Genomic DNA, 14,994 nt, shown 5'->3' with positions numbered 1-14,994 from the left:
TAAGCACCTAGGTACCTATGCTGTGTCTTATCTATCTCACTCCCCTGGGGAGCCTCCTAAACATACATATCTCTTTGTCTTAATAATCACACCTATTCACAAAAATATCAATTCCAGTTAGCATGAAAAAAGTTGCTATGGCTAACGTATTTCTGGCCATGCAATTACGTCCAACAGGGTGAGCTGGTGGTGCCATATTTCTAGTTCATTCCATCTAGTGCTTTTTTGGTTTTTTTGGCCAAGCCATGCAGCTCACAGAATCTTAGTTCCCTAACCAGGGATCAAACCCACACCCCCTGCAATGAAGTGCAGTGTCTTAACCACTGGACTTCCAAGGAAGTCCCAGTGCGCCTTGCTGGGAAAGTACTTACCCAAAAATGGGGCTTGGGGAGTCTCTAACACTAGTGAGACACCAGAAATTCGTTCTGTTCCTGCTTCTGCCCAGGTTGCTGGTGGGTGCTGAGCTTGCAGCAAGTAATGTGGAACCCTGTGGCTCTCTCTTCCAGCTGGTGACTCCACAGGATGCAACATGCAGAGTACAGCACCATGTCAGATATTTAGCTCTCTGCCCACATTTTAGAACCAGGTCAATGGCTCCTAACCCTCCTCCTCACTTTATACACAGGAAAGGCAAGAAGAAAGTGGGTTGGAAAACCAGATCCGTGTTTGCCTCTGAAGCCTTGCTCTCACTGCTCATGAGACCAAGTCAGCTCCATTCAAATGGAAGACTCTTTTGTGTTCTCAACGGTTCCTTCTCTTGCAGAACTGGCACACTCATGCCTTTTCAAAGGCAGGCAACCTCCTGGCCAGGAGTTCAGCTCTCGGGAGCTGCTCTCCTACCAAGGGAGAGTGCCAGAGTCATCTGGCAAGGTGAAAGGTCCGACCAAGTGTTTTCACCTCTAAAATTTTCTCTGGATGTGTGTCCAAGAGGTGAGAGCAGATAAAAGCAAACAGCTAGGGAAGCACTGAAGGAGAAAGGTGAGAATGCTGAATCTGATTTTAACAGAAGAGGTCGGGAAAGGACAGCAAAAGGTAGTAGGTAGGAAAGCTGGCTTAGAATCCAAAAGATCTGGACTCAGCCCCTCAGTATGTGACCTTGGAGAAGTTACTGAACCATTTTCTGTGACTAATGGAACCTGCTTCCTCCTCCATAAACTGGTGATAACAATGATGTGCTCCCTCCAAGACTGTTACAAGGCTTCAACGAGAGGATGCAGGTGAAGGGCACAGCGCCGGGTCTGCCTCACTCTACCCATCATTTTACACTAACGCTGCTCGACAGCTACCATTCACGGAGCACTTACCAGGCATGGTGCTGATCTCTGGGTTTCAAAGAAGCCTTGGACTGATTTTGTATCAGTACTCTTCAACAGATTACTGCCACAATTAAGTGAGAAAACACCTCCTACAGAGGGTTTAGTCTAGAGCCTGATATATAGAGTACTCAGCTGAAAGGCAGATACTAACATCAAGGGCAAGCCACATTTGCCTTGGTAACAAATAGGAGTGAGCTCATTGACCTAAGTCTGAACCACACCCTCTGCTGCCAGCTCTCATATCCCCGATCCACAGCCCCTAGCCTACACCAGAAACTTGGCTCTTCTACAACTATGGAAGGACCCACAGACCTGAAAAGCTTGAAGGCTAAGGTGATTAGAACAGAGGAAACTTGTCAGGCAAGCAGTTACCGGGGCAAGGAATGATAACTGAAGGTCTATGGAGCTCATGGACACTGTCTCTCGGTCTAGATGCTGGTTACACGTACGTACTCACACTGAGAAAACAACTTGTACAATTAAGATTTGTGCACTTTTCTATATGACTGTTGTGGTGGTTCAGTTGCTAAGTCATGTCTGACTCTGCATCCCCATGGACTGCAGCACGTCAGGTTTCTCTGTGCTCTACTATCACTTGGAGTTCCAATTCATGTCCATTGAGTCGGTGATGCTATCTAACCATCTCTTCCTCTGGTGCCCCCTTCTCCTTCAGCCTTCAATCTTTCCCAACATCGGGGTCGTTTCCAATGAGTTGTACGAATAACAATAAATAACTCATTTCCAGTGAGTTGTTACAATAACAATAAAGAATTATGCAGATTGTGACTGCCCTTCTCCATTATCCAGAGTGTGGAGCAGCCCTTCCCAATGGGTGTTACAAGCACAACTGGGCTGTGAGCACAAGATGTCGTTGGCCCCCAGGGGCAGAAAGTGGCCTCACCACTTCACCCCCCCGGGGGAGCTGTGGAAACACCATGTTTTTTGGTGAGACTGGCAAGTACTGCTCTTGAGTTCTCAATGAACAGCATCCTCTTCATCAGACCAGTTTACCTTAAGGCCTTTCCTACCTTAGGTCAACCGTATTTACTCCATTTTTAATCACGTTCTTCTATCCTTTCTGACCAGAAGACAGCTTAGCTGGCTACACTTAAGGGTTGACAACCATAGACTGGCTCTTTACAGACCTGGGAGTTCATCTTGGACATCACACATATCTCACTCTTCACAGCAAGCTAATGTCTAGGAGGTCCCTCCCTCTTCTCCAACTTCCTTCCTCCATGACCACTGAAGGGAAAACCTAAAATAAATTTTAATCATTTAGGCAATCAATGGATGTCACACAGATTACATGCTGGTTTTCTCTTTGAAAGTTTATTGTCATTTAAAGAAAAAAAATAAAACCCTCTACTTGTTACATTCACCTCTCAGAACATTTAATGTACCAGTTAATGATGTTATTGTATAAAAAAAAAAAAGCCCACCAACTGCTTGAAATGGCTGTATGTTGTTATTATTTTTTGCCATGTTCTGGTACTAAAGTGTTTTAAACTCTTTGGAAAAAACGGTGTAACATTAAGTACCGAGATTTCAAATTCCCAGATTAGAAACAAGATTTTTTTATCAGGAGGAATTTTAGTAGAAATTCAAGGGTAAAAGGAAATGGTAATAGAAAATAAAAAACAAAAATATTGTAAAAAATAGGATCCCCCTCCCCTCCCCCCAGCCAGTCAAGTTAGGTTAAAAAAAAAAAAAAAAAAAAACAACATTGCAACCAAACCCATTCCATCCCACCCCCTGTATTTCTCTTAGAAAAGTCACCCAATCCTAAACATAGGGTCTCACACACCAATACAAGTAGCTTGATTTGCAGATCAGCTTCTGGGATCTTCTACTGGCCCCAGTTAGAATTTCTTTAAAAAAAAAAACTTAAAGTTAGGTAGTTAGTTAGACTTCTATAAATACTGGTATCCAAATCAAGGAAAATATCCTGGCTTTGGTATGGCTACAGAAATCTGGAAACTGTTCAAGAGGACACCGGCTTAGAGAGGGAGACACAACTCCTAGGTGGAGGTAAAATAAATATTAGGGCACACCCGCAGCAAACACTGCGGGCAACACTTGAGGCTGATGCCTCGAACGAAACACGTGGACAGGTTCTTGATCAGGATCACACACATACAGCTTCTTGAATAACATACATACAGGTTCTTGATCAGATTAACATATGTATAGGTTATTGATTGGAATTGTCTGGACCAAACTTTATCCAAGTACCACTTTCAGGAAATAGTTTGAATCTGGGAATTTATCTCATGCCCTGACGAGATAAAGGCCTTTTGGAAGAACAATAACCACCTGGGTTAAAGCCAGGCCCCTCTTATTCTAGGAAGCTCAGAATCTGTTTTTTCCTTGTCTTGTTTGACTTGGCCCATCATAAAAGCACCTCTATCTCCTAACAAGGGGGCTCTTCCCTCCCTGGTCACCAACCACAGGGGTCTAACTGAGGGGCAGAACTGCTGACTCTTCACCTCTGGAGTGACTCAATAAAAAGCAAATATACCAGGATCAGGAATATAATTTACTGTGCCATATCTCAAGTGGACCACATGGTCTCCCCCATTCTCACCACATCATGACTGTGAAGGGCTGTGAGGATACTGAGAAGGTAGTGGTGTGGCAGAGTCCACGCTGAAGCGTGGCCTCAAACATTCTCCAAATTTACAGAAGAGAAAAGGCTAAAGTGCCTGGTCTTCAAATCACTATTCTTTTCATGAAAGCACAAAGGAACCACCAGGCAAGGCCAGAAAACAAGGCGAGTTGCTGCTGCTTCAATGCTGAAAAGTTGTTATCAATACAATTCTTACCACCACCACTCCCCCAAAGAAACTCTAGAGCAGTGGTAGGAAGATAAGACAATCATTAAAAAAAAAAAAAAATTTTTTTTAAACCATCTTTGATGGCAACACACACAAAATACATCTAAATAAATTTCCAGCACAGTGTGCAAGGGGATAACAAAGAGCTCCCTGATATTATGGGAGGTGACACACACCACAGCGAAAATTCAGCCAAGAGAGGGCTGCCCTTACAGCAAAGGCTGCCAAGAAAAAATAAAAGGTGAAGGCCCTGTTTAGTGCAGATCCGGTTCACTATTGTAAAAATCATCACCGTGGGAGGCTGGAAGGCAGTAAAGAAACTCAGAACGCCCGGGCAACTTCTGATAAATGACGTCATTTATCCTGTTTTCTAAATGAGATTCCAACACCAGAAGAAAATGAGAGAAAAACTGGATTATAAATTAAAACTCAAATGTACCTGTACAAGCCTTTACTCTGGGTCACTAAGGTTTGGTCTCTGTTGAAGCCAGGACTCTGGAGAAGATAATCTACTTGTGCTCACAAGTAGCTCCACAACCTACTTTGGGACATGTGTATCAAGAGATAATACGAAGACAATCACTTGAGACCAAGGGAATTGCTTACAAAGGTTTCCTAGGACACATAACGTCTACTGATTGCTCAGAGATGCTAACACTTGACCCAAATACTTTAACATCTTAAGATGGCAACAAGAATATTAAAGCAAACAATCAGCCAGTAAGTCATCTGTCCAATCTGGAGAGCGAAGGAACGTGAGCAGGGCAGGCTGTTTCATCCGGATTCATTTAGGGAGACAGTGGGTTTAATGGTGGTCATAGCCTTCTTTGTCTCCAACCTGGGCCAGAGCTCCTGGGAGCTGACAAGGTTTCATGGGTTTGGAAGGGCCAAGGTGAAACACAGGCATCAGCAACAAGAGTGCGATCTGAGTTAAAGTGTACAGATCACTGATGACTCCACCATCCACCTCACTTCCCCACAGACCACAGACAACCCAGATCATCAGCTGGCAGCAGGGACCACCTCATCTACTTGGGAGCAGGAGACAGCAGTGAACTACACACTAACATTTCTGAAATGATCACTTCGTGTTCCAGACTGAGCTAGAATAAATCTGTGTGAACAAACCACTTGTCTAAACAACATTTGAAATCAGTACCTTCAGCACTTTATGAATATGAAACACTCTCCCTGCCCCAGCTCTGTTTACTGCAGTGCACGTTGTCTCTCATGCAAACTTTTCTGTCTTTCAGCCGGTGGAATGGATGGAACACACCAGACGTAACACAAGACATTCGTTTCTCCAAGAAGGCTTAGAGTCCGGAGAATGACTCTTCTTCTGCTAGGACCTCTGCCCCAAGCTTCTGGGGAAGCAGCGAACTGCGCTCGACAAGGAAGGGACCTATGTGATCCACTGATTGGATTCAAAAGGTGAAAACGCATTGCAGAGGGTACCCCTTCCTGCTCCTCGCCATGGAAGAAAGACCTACAGATAATAGAGAGAGCTGTCTCTTCAGAGGAGGCTTTAAAAGAGAAAAAAAAAAAAAGACAAAGCATAAGCAAAAAAAAAAAAAATTGGTAAAGCCAACTCCCAATGCTCCAGAGAGTACAACAGTTTCAGGGTGACGGACGACCGGAAGAAGTTGGCGCAGGGAAAGAATGATGCAAGGCGGGATGGGGCTGGCCACGAGAGTGCCTTGCAGAATCCACCACAGTGTTCTCCATCTGCCAAGGCCAAGGAGCCATTCCCAAGTTAAAAATTTTCTATTAAGAAAACAAGACAAAACCAAAAACCATTCCAGAAAAAGGGTCGAGGGAAGAAGAATACTGGAGAACATCAAGCCGCTGACCTCCGGCGGATCACAAAGAGCCCACGCTGAAGCTGGCCCAAGTAAATCCTCATCTTGGTGCTGTCGCTTGTCTTCCTCACCCAGATCTGTGGGAGAGAAGGAAAAGGAACAGGATGAGAAGGCAGTACTGAGGGACACATGTTTCAGAGCACAGGGATGTCTGCATCAACTAGGTGCCGGCAGACAGCGGGCAACCTCTTCCTGTCAACCCAAGAGGCCTTCATAGGCACCTCCTTGACCTGTGGCCTCCACTGCAGACAGCAGGCATCCGCACTTGAACTCATTTCTTCCAGTCACCTTTTTTACAACTTTGAGTACAAAAATGGAAAGCACAGTGATCCTGAGTTTCTTTTTCATTTCTGCCTCCATCTTAAGGACTCTTTCTTGTTTGGTTTGATTACAGCATTAGCAACATTAAGACACACATATTGATAAACAAACTTCCAAATAGGAAAATATTTTCCTTGACCCAAGGGACTTTCATGGTACAGCCTTCTAGAACTCTAGTTTCCTGGCAATTAAGGCTAATGGTCATAACAAGAAATGATAGAAAAATTAACAACAAAAAATGCCTGTGAGTGAGTGAAAGTCCAATTAGGATGCTGAGAAGGCAAAATTAGCTTAAGACAGTCCTTCCCTCCTGACAGTATCATTCTCCCACAGATGCGATCAGATGTCTGGCACTGGACAGGGCACATATATTCTTCCACAGAACTGAGAAAGAACTCTTCCAGCGGGGGCCTGCCAGAGCTGCCAGGGGCACTCAATACACAGCATCCTGCAGACAGGGAGGGGAAGGAGGGCTACCCCTCCATTACCCACCCAACCTGAGGGAGGAATTCCTGGGGGCCAGGCACTGTGATGACCAAGCTGAGCTCCTTCATTCTCAGGAAAACCATCAGAAGTACTGGCATCATCCCCACGCTACAGAAGAGCAAGGCTGAGTCCACTTGTCTGATGGAAGCCCTGGCACACGACGTCAAGGCCCCTTGCTCTTCCTCACTCAACCACAGCGCCTCACTCTTGTTCTCACCTGTTCTCTCAACCATGTACCTAACATGCAATCAGATGGAGATAAAAGTGTAATGTAAGTCTTTTAAAGATCTGCATCTCACCATATATGCAAGTGCAAGTTCACAGATCTCTCTCCTCTTTCCCCCATTCATTTTTCAGGCTTTAAAAAAGCTTATTCAAAAAAGTCGCTCAGTCACTTCTAACTCCTTGTAACGCTACAGACTGTAGCCGGCCAGGCTCCTCAGTCCATGGAATTTTCCAGGCAAGAATACTGGAGTGGGTAGCCATTCCCTTCTCCAGGGGATCTTCCTGATTGCATTGCAGATAGATTCTTTACCATCTGACCCACTGGGGGGTGGGGGGACACACATAGAATATTTTCAGTTTCATCTCAATTTCCTTACTGTGATTATTTAACAAGACAAAGACTTTAGTCAAGTACACTGGTTTAAACATAAAGACCTCACATGAAGCCAAGCTTCTAAAGGACCTTGTAGAACCATTTTAAACTGAAAACTGACTCCAAGGAGGGCTGAACAAGCAGGCAGTCACCAACATGCTCAGACCCACGACCCATGCACCAAGTCTGCCCACGGTCAAATTATGCAGCGGCCAAGTAGCTTCAGTGTTGCTTAGGATTTGAAATTTAAAAAATGAGCTGAAATATTTCTAAGAATTGAGAAAAGTTTCCCCATTGCCAGAGTTGCAAGGCTCCAATGCACTGAGGCTTCTCCCCTCCAGGAGACATGTCTCAGTCTCACTGTTCCCTTGTCAGATCTCGCTGATACTCTGTCAAAGGGAGACAATCTTCAAAAGAAAAAAAAAAAAACCCCACCTAACTTGCATTTCTATTTTCCTGAAAGTCCTGAGGTGTCACAGGACAGGTTCTGAAGTTAGGTTCAGGTACCAGGAAGCCACATGCACCTTGTACAGTGGCCCACAGGGCCAGGCACACGTGCTCTGCTGTGAAATTGCAAAGCCTACTGCCAGGGAACAGCAGGCTTCTGAGATGCCCTGTTCTGACTTGGCTTGGGATGACACACAGATCCCAAGCCTACAGAAAAATAACATTCATTTATCTGGTAGGCTCTCCGTAACTACTAAGTAAACAATCATTCTGCAAACTAGTCACACTGGAGGGCATTTTCAATTCAGGAAGCTGGGAGAATAGAATAGGCTTACTTTATTTTATAATCCAGCTTCATTAGATTTACTGTGCACTGGCATGAATAAGTTGGAGGGTAGACACATAAAAATCAATTTCTTTACAGACATTTGTGGACTGATAAAAGATCAAGCCAAAACAGCTATTAAAGTTTTAAACTGTTTTTTGACTACTAACAATACCCAGTTACACACTGCTGACAGCCTGCTAATGAAGGGCCAGCAGGAGAACGCACAGACCAGTCCCATCGTCCTCGGCCTCAAGACCCTCTGAGCTGACTTTCAACCAGCCCCCATCCCACAAGAGTAACTGGAGGACACCAGTCCCTGAAGATATGAGCCTAGCATCTCCTTGCTCAGAAGCACAACAGGACATGCAGGATGAGAGAGACAGCAGGCGAGGAGTGGCATGTGGGTCAGAAGAGACCACCACCCATTTATTGAGCACTTACTGTGTGCCAGGTGCCTTGCTAGATCCTCAGAGCGAGAAACAAATCTGAGTACCCATGAGAGCTCGAGAGAGAGAACAACAAAGACAAGCTGGCTCCACAGGCAAGTCCCACCCTCAGTGGACTGTTTCCTTAAAAAGTGGCATGATTTCAATGTGCAGACGGCAAACCGACTTGCCTTGTGTTCCTTCGTGCAGTCTATCTCAGTGGTGCCTGACTCAACTACTCTGTAGGGAGTTCACAATCACAAGGAATATACAAACCCACATATACTGTAATCATGCAAAGAGATTTTCAAGAGCAATATGTGCAATTTCTGCCTGAAAGTGCTACCTTTCGAATCTAACCCACATACAATATAGTGGGTACAGTGATTCCACTGCACTTCCGTGGTGGTGCTTGCATTGCAGGTTTGTCCCACTTTGCATTCCTAAAGGGTGAGGGAGTTCAGTCCTTACTTCATTGGCTCCAACGGAGCTGATCACACAGCTCAGTTTCTGGTTGTCCTTCGATTCCAGATAGATGGCTTGGCTCTTATGGTACCTGCCAGAAACAAGACATACACTTATTTTTTTAACCACCTTTTTGAGATATGATTGACATCTGAAATGTGGTACATATTTAATGTACACAAATAAGTGAGTTTGAGAATAAGTACATGCCCATGAAATCATCACCACCAGTCATAAACATCTGTCTCCTCCCAAAGTCTTTCCCATCCTCTTTATTATAACTATAGTTTTGTAGCTTTTTTTTTCTTTTTTTTGGTAAGAATATTTAACATAAGGGCTTTCCTTGTGGCTCAGCTGGTAAAGAATCCACCTGCAATGTGGGAGACCTGGGTTCGATCCCTGGGTTGGGAAGATCCCCTGGAGAAGAGAAAGGCTACTCACTCTAGTATTCTGAGCTGGAGAATTCCATGGACTGTATAGTCCATGGGGTTGCAAAGAGTCAGACATGACTGAGCAACTTTCACTTCACTTTCACTTAACCCTCTTAAAAATTTTAAGTATGTAAGTACTGGCACAAATTTAAGAAAGTAATAAAGAAATGAAGAAAAGGAGGGAAGAAAAAAAATACCACCACAACAAAAATATAATTAAAGGAGTCTTAATTTATATTTGAGGAACAGCCTGGATTTCAAGTTTAATTTCAATGCTTCCATTCCTTGGATTAGACAATCTCCTAATCTTCTAAGTCTAAAATCTACATTCTTGGTCTCACTGCAGAGTGGAAAAGGGGGCCAAAGAAAGGGCTGGAAAACCAACTCTGTATTTGGTTTTTTATTTAAGACTATGTGACCCAGTTCACTAGTGGAGCTGATGGAATTCCAGCTGAGCTATTTCAAATCCCAAAAGATGATGCTGTGAATGTGCTGCACTCAATATGTCAGCAAATTTGGAAACTCAGCAGTGGCCACAGGACTGGAATAAGTCAGTTTTCATTCCAATCCCAAAGAAAAGAAATGCCAAAGAATATTCAAACTGCCACACAATTGCACTCATCTCACATGCTAGTAAAGTAATGCTCAAAATTCTCCAAGCCAGGCTTCAGCAATACATGAACCGTGAACTTCCAGATGTTTAAGCTGGTTTTAGAAAACACAAAGGAACCAGAGATCAAATTGTCAACATCCGCTGGATCATCGAAAAACCAAGAGAGTTCCAGAAAAATATCTATTTCTGCTTTATTGACTATGCCAAAGCCTCTGACCGTGTGGATCACAATAAACTGTGGAAAATTCTGAAAGAGATAGGAATACCTGTCCACCTGACTTGCCTCTTGAGAAACCTATATGCAGGTCAGGAAGCAACAGTTAGAACTGGACGTGGAACAACAGACTGGTTCCAAATAAGAAAAGGAGTACGTCAAGCCTGTATACTGTCACCCTGCTTATTTAACTTATATGCAGAGTACATCATGAGAAACGCTGGGCTGGAAGAAGCACAAGCTGGAATCAAGATTGCCGGGAGAAATATCAATAACCTCAGGTATGCAGATGACACCACCCTTATGGTAGAAAGTGAAGAAGAACTAAAGAGCCTCTTGATGAAATTGAAAGAGGAGAGTGAAAAAGTTGGCTTAAAGCTCAACATTCAGAAAACTAAGATCATGGCATCTGGTCCCATCACTTCATGGCAAATAGATGGGGAAACAGTGGAAACAGTGTCAGACTTTATTTTTGGGGGCTCCAAAATCACTGCAGATGGTGATTGCAGCCATGAAATTAAAAGATGCTTACTCCTTAGAAGGAAAGTTATGACCAACCTAGACAGCATATTAAAAAGCAGAGATATTACTTTGCCAATAAAGGTCCATCTAGTCAAGGCTATGGTTTTTCCAGTAGTCATGTATAGATGTGAGAGTTGGACTATCAAGAAAGCTGAGCGCCAAAGAATTGATGCTTTTGAGCTTTGGTGTTGGAGAAGACTCTCCAGAGTCCCTTGCACTGCAAGGAGATCCAACCAGTCCATCCTAAAGGAGATCAGTCCTGGGTGTTCATTGGAAGGACTGATGCTGAAGCTGAAACTCCAGTACTTTGGCCACCTGATGCGAAGAGCTGACTCATTTGAATAACACCCTGATGCTGGGAAAGACTGAGGGCAGGAGGAGAAGGGGACGACAGAGGATGAGATGGTTGGATGGCATCACCAACTCAATGGACATGAGTTTGGGTAGGCTCCGGGAGTTGGTGATGGACAGGGAGGCCTGGTGTGCTGCGGTTCATGGGGTGGCAAAGAGTTGGACATGACTGAGCGACTGAACTGAACTGACCCAGTTCAAAAAGTAAAATATAATTTTTCAAGTAAAACCTGTTCCCACTCTCTATCTCCACCCCTAAAACACTGAGACGGGAGGATGGACAAAATTAATAGATGGGCTTGAACACACTGTTCCATTATTTTCTATTTGTTCAGATAACACATAGAAAATAAGTAAATTTGGCCTGACTTTTTCAACAAGACAACAGGTCAAATTCAGCCCTTGTTCTGACTGCTCATTCAACAAATACTCATTAGCCACTCACTATTTCACTGGCCACCCTAGAGGGTGGAGGCAGACAGCCAACAAGGCCATAGGGTCTCTGCTGTCAGGAGCTTTGAATATAGTGGCAGTGACTATTAAATACTCATACTTGCCAAGTCTAACTAGGCGAAGTTCAGAGCATTAGACTTGGACCAAAAGGTACCTAACTTTGCCCTGGTCAGTTGGGAGAACTGACCAGGAGAAAAGACAAGACTCTCCCCCTTTCAGTCTCTGCATCTATTCTCTTGGCCTGTAGTGCAGGACCATCTTCACTTTCTTTTACAAGTTCAGGGACAAGGCCAAGGATGAAAGTGAGGAAACCAGGGCCAAAGCACAAATGAGTCAGTAACAGCTGCCACATGGGGAATGAGTAGCTGCTGTGTGACCAGAGCTGGAAACATCAGCAGAGGTGCTGCTGGCAACTCTGGCCTGGGCCAGTCCAGTCCAGTCAAACGTAACCTTTGATTCATTCTGGCTGCGCAGAGTTGACTTAACAGACCCACCAACTCATGTAGCTTCCACCAAAATGCATCCCCCAGCAAAGCATCGCCATCTTACCACGATTTCTGTTGGGGAAGAAGACAGACTCTGTTTTGCTGGTACAATGAAATAATCCACCGCAAAGAAATCACAGTTAAGGATGCACTTCACGCCTACAAGGGCTTCCCTGTGGCTCAGCTGGTAAAGAATCTACCTGCAGTGTGGGAGACCTGGGTTTGATCCCTGGGTTGGGACGATCCCCTGGAGAAGGGAATGGCTACCCACTCCAGTATTCTGGCCTGGAGAATTCCATTGACTGTATAGCCCATGGGGTTGCAAAGAGCTGGACACAACTGAGCGACTTTCACTTTCACTTCATGCCCAAATGGGCTTTTTTCAATTAAGGTTCATAGCAAGAAGAGATAAGAAAGCCTTCCTCAGCGATCAATGCAAAGAAATAGAGGAAAACAACAGAATGGGAAAGACTAGAGATCTCTTCAAGAAAATTAGAGATACCAAGGGAACATTTCATGCAAAGATGGGCTCGATAAAGGACAGAAATGGTATGGACCTAACAGAAGCAGAAGATATTAAGAAGAGGTGGTGAGAATACACAGAAGAACTGCACAAAAAAGATCTTCACGACCCAGATAATCACGATGGTGTGATCACTCACCTAGAGCCAGACATCCTGGAATGTGAAGTCAAGTGGGCCTTAGAAAGCATCATTAGGAACAAAGCTAGTGGAGGTGATCGAATTCCAGTTGAGCTATTTCAAATCCTGAAAGATGATGCTGTGAAAGTGCTGCACTCAATATGCCAGCAAATTTGGAAAACTCAGCAGTGGGCACAGGACTGGAAAAGGTCAGTTTCCATTCCAATCCCAAAGAAAGGCAATGACAAAGAATGCTCAAACTACCGCACAATTGCACTCATCTCACATGCTAGTAAAGTAATGCTCAAAATTCTCCAAGCCAGGCTTCAGCAATACGTGAACCGTGAACTTCCTGATGTTCAAGCTGGTTTTAGAAAAGGCAGAGGAACCAGAGATCAAATTGCCAACATCCACTGGATTATGGAAAAAGCAAGAGAATTCCAGGAAAATATCTATTTCTGCTTTATTGACTATGCCAAAGCCTTTGACTGTGTGGATCACAATAAACTGTGGAAAATTCTGAAAGAGATGGGAATACCAGACCACATGACCTGCCTCTTGAGAAATCTGTATGCAGGTCAGGAAGCAACAGTTAGAACTGGACATGGAACAACAGACTGGTTCCAAATAGGAAAAGGAGTTCGTCAAGGCTGTATATTGTCACCCTGTTTATTTAACTTATATGCAGAGTACATCATGAGAAACGCTGGGCTGGAAGAAGCACAAGCTGGAATCAAGACTGCCGGGAGAAATATCAATAACCTCAGATATGCAGATGACACCACCCTTATGGCAGAAAGTGAAGAGGAACTCAAAAGCCTCTTGATGAAAGTGAAAGTGGAGAGTGAAAAAGTTGGCTTAAAGCTCAACATTAAGAAAATGAAGATCATGGCATCCAGTCCCATCACTTCATGGGAAACAGATGGGGAAACAGTAGAAACAGTGTCAGACTTTATTTTTTGGGACTCCAAAATCACTGCAGATGGTGACTGCAGCCATGAAATTAAAAGATGCTTACTCCTTGGAAGAAAAGTTATGACCAAGCTAGATGGCATATTGAAAAGCAGAGACATTACTTTGCCAACAAAGGTCCATCTAGTCAAGGCTATGGTTTTCCCAGGGGTCATGTATGGATGTGAGAGTTGGACTGTGAAGAAAGCTGAGTGCCGAAGAATTGATGCTTTTGAACTGTGGTGTTGGAGAAGACTCTTGAGAGTCCCTTGGACTGCAAGGAGATCCAACCAGTCCATTCTGAAGGAGATCAGCCCTGGGATTTCTTTGGAAGGAATGATGCTAAAGCTGAAACTCCAGTACTTTGTCCACCTCATGCGAAGGGTTGACTTATTGGAAAAGACTGTGATGCTGGGAGGGATTGGGGGCAGGAGGAGAAGGGGACGACAGAGGATGAGATGGCTGGATGGCATCACTGACTCGATGGACATGAGTCTAAGTGAACTCTGGGAGCTGGTGACGGACATGGAGGCCTGGCGTGCTGTGATTCATGGGGTCGCAAAGAGTCGGACATGACTGAGCGACTGAACTGAACTGAAGCATTCTTTAACATGCTACTTAGAGCTGAAAACTCAAGCTTACAAGTCAATTTATTTCCTGAGAACACTATGAAAAGAAATAGAATCATAGAGTCATTTAGAACAGCAACACTGGTTGAGACTCAGCTTTAAAGTTGCCTTTGGCCAGGGATTAGTTGGTAAACTGGGTCAGGGGACCTCCAGAACTTTAAATATGTTAATATCACAGCACATAAGCAAAGGGTGAACTGGTTCACGGCAAAACTCAAACTTGAGTTTCCCTCCCACATCTAAGCCAACCATCCCATGTAAATGGTAAAGTTGTGAGTAATGGTTAGAATAAAAACAGAACGGGAGACTATTCACAGCTACTCTATGGGGATTATGAGTTATTAAAGAGATAAAAAACACAAAACAACATGCAACTAGCCTCAAGTCACCCTGATACTACTTTCTAAGTACTTTAATAAAGAAAGGTCATGGGTGGGTGTGGTATAGAAGTACATAACTAGTGTGAAATGTGCTCAATATACTGCTAAGTCAAGAAAAAGGCTACATCCATTATGTCCCTGGGCACATAACACAACAGAATATGTGTTATGTGTGTATCATATACACAGAAAAAAAACAGGTAAGCTTATATATTAAAATGTCTATTAAATATATAAAAATT

General features: G+C 43.9%; 1 protein-coding gene across 3 annotated transcripts in view; it reads right to left on the bottom strand.

Annotated features, from left to right (window-relative positions):
• Nucleotides 1–2,628: 2,628 nt before the first annotated feature.
• Nucleotides 2,629–14,994, bottom strand: part of SUDS3 (SDS3 homolog, SIN3A corepressor complex component) — a 38,001-nt gene continuing 25,635 nt past the window's right edge. The window contains exons 11-13 of one of the 3 annotated variants that reach the window (XM_027566735.1): nt 9,089–9,173; nt 6,004–6,089; nt 2,629–5,676 (exon numbers count right to left, since the gene is read on the bottom strand). In XM_027566735.1, coding sequence (XP_027422536.1) covers nt 5,667–5,676; nt 6,004–6,089; nt 9,089–9,173 — 181 coding nt within the window. In that variant the 3' untranslated portion in view covers nt 2,629–5,666. Of the gene's footprint in view, nt 6,090–9,088; nt 9,174–14,994 lie in introns of all 3 variants that reach the window. The other 2 variants (XM_027566733.1, XM_027566734.1) reach the window with 2 other exon arrangements.

The sequence above is a fragment of the Bos indicus x Bos taurus genome, chromosome 17 (genome assembly GCF_003369695.1).
Source record: "Bos indicus x Bos taurus breed Angus x Brahman F1 hybrid chromosome 17, Bos_hybrid_MaternalHap_v2.0, whole genome shotgun sequence".
Classification (NCBI taxonomy): Eukaryota; Metazoa; Chordata; class Mammalia; order Artiodactyla; family Bovidae; genus Bos; species Bos indicus x Bos taurus.
The sequence above is the reverse complement of the archived record's forward strand: the minus strand, read 5'-3'. Positions and strand labels throughout refer to the sequence as shown.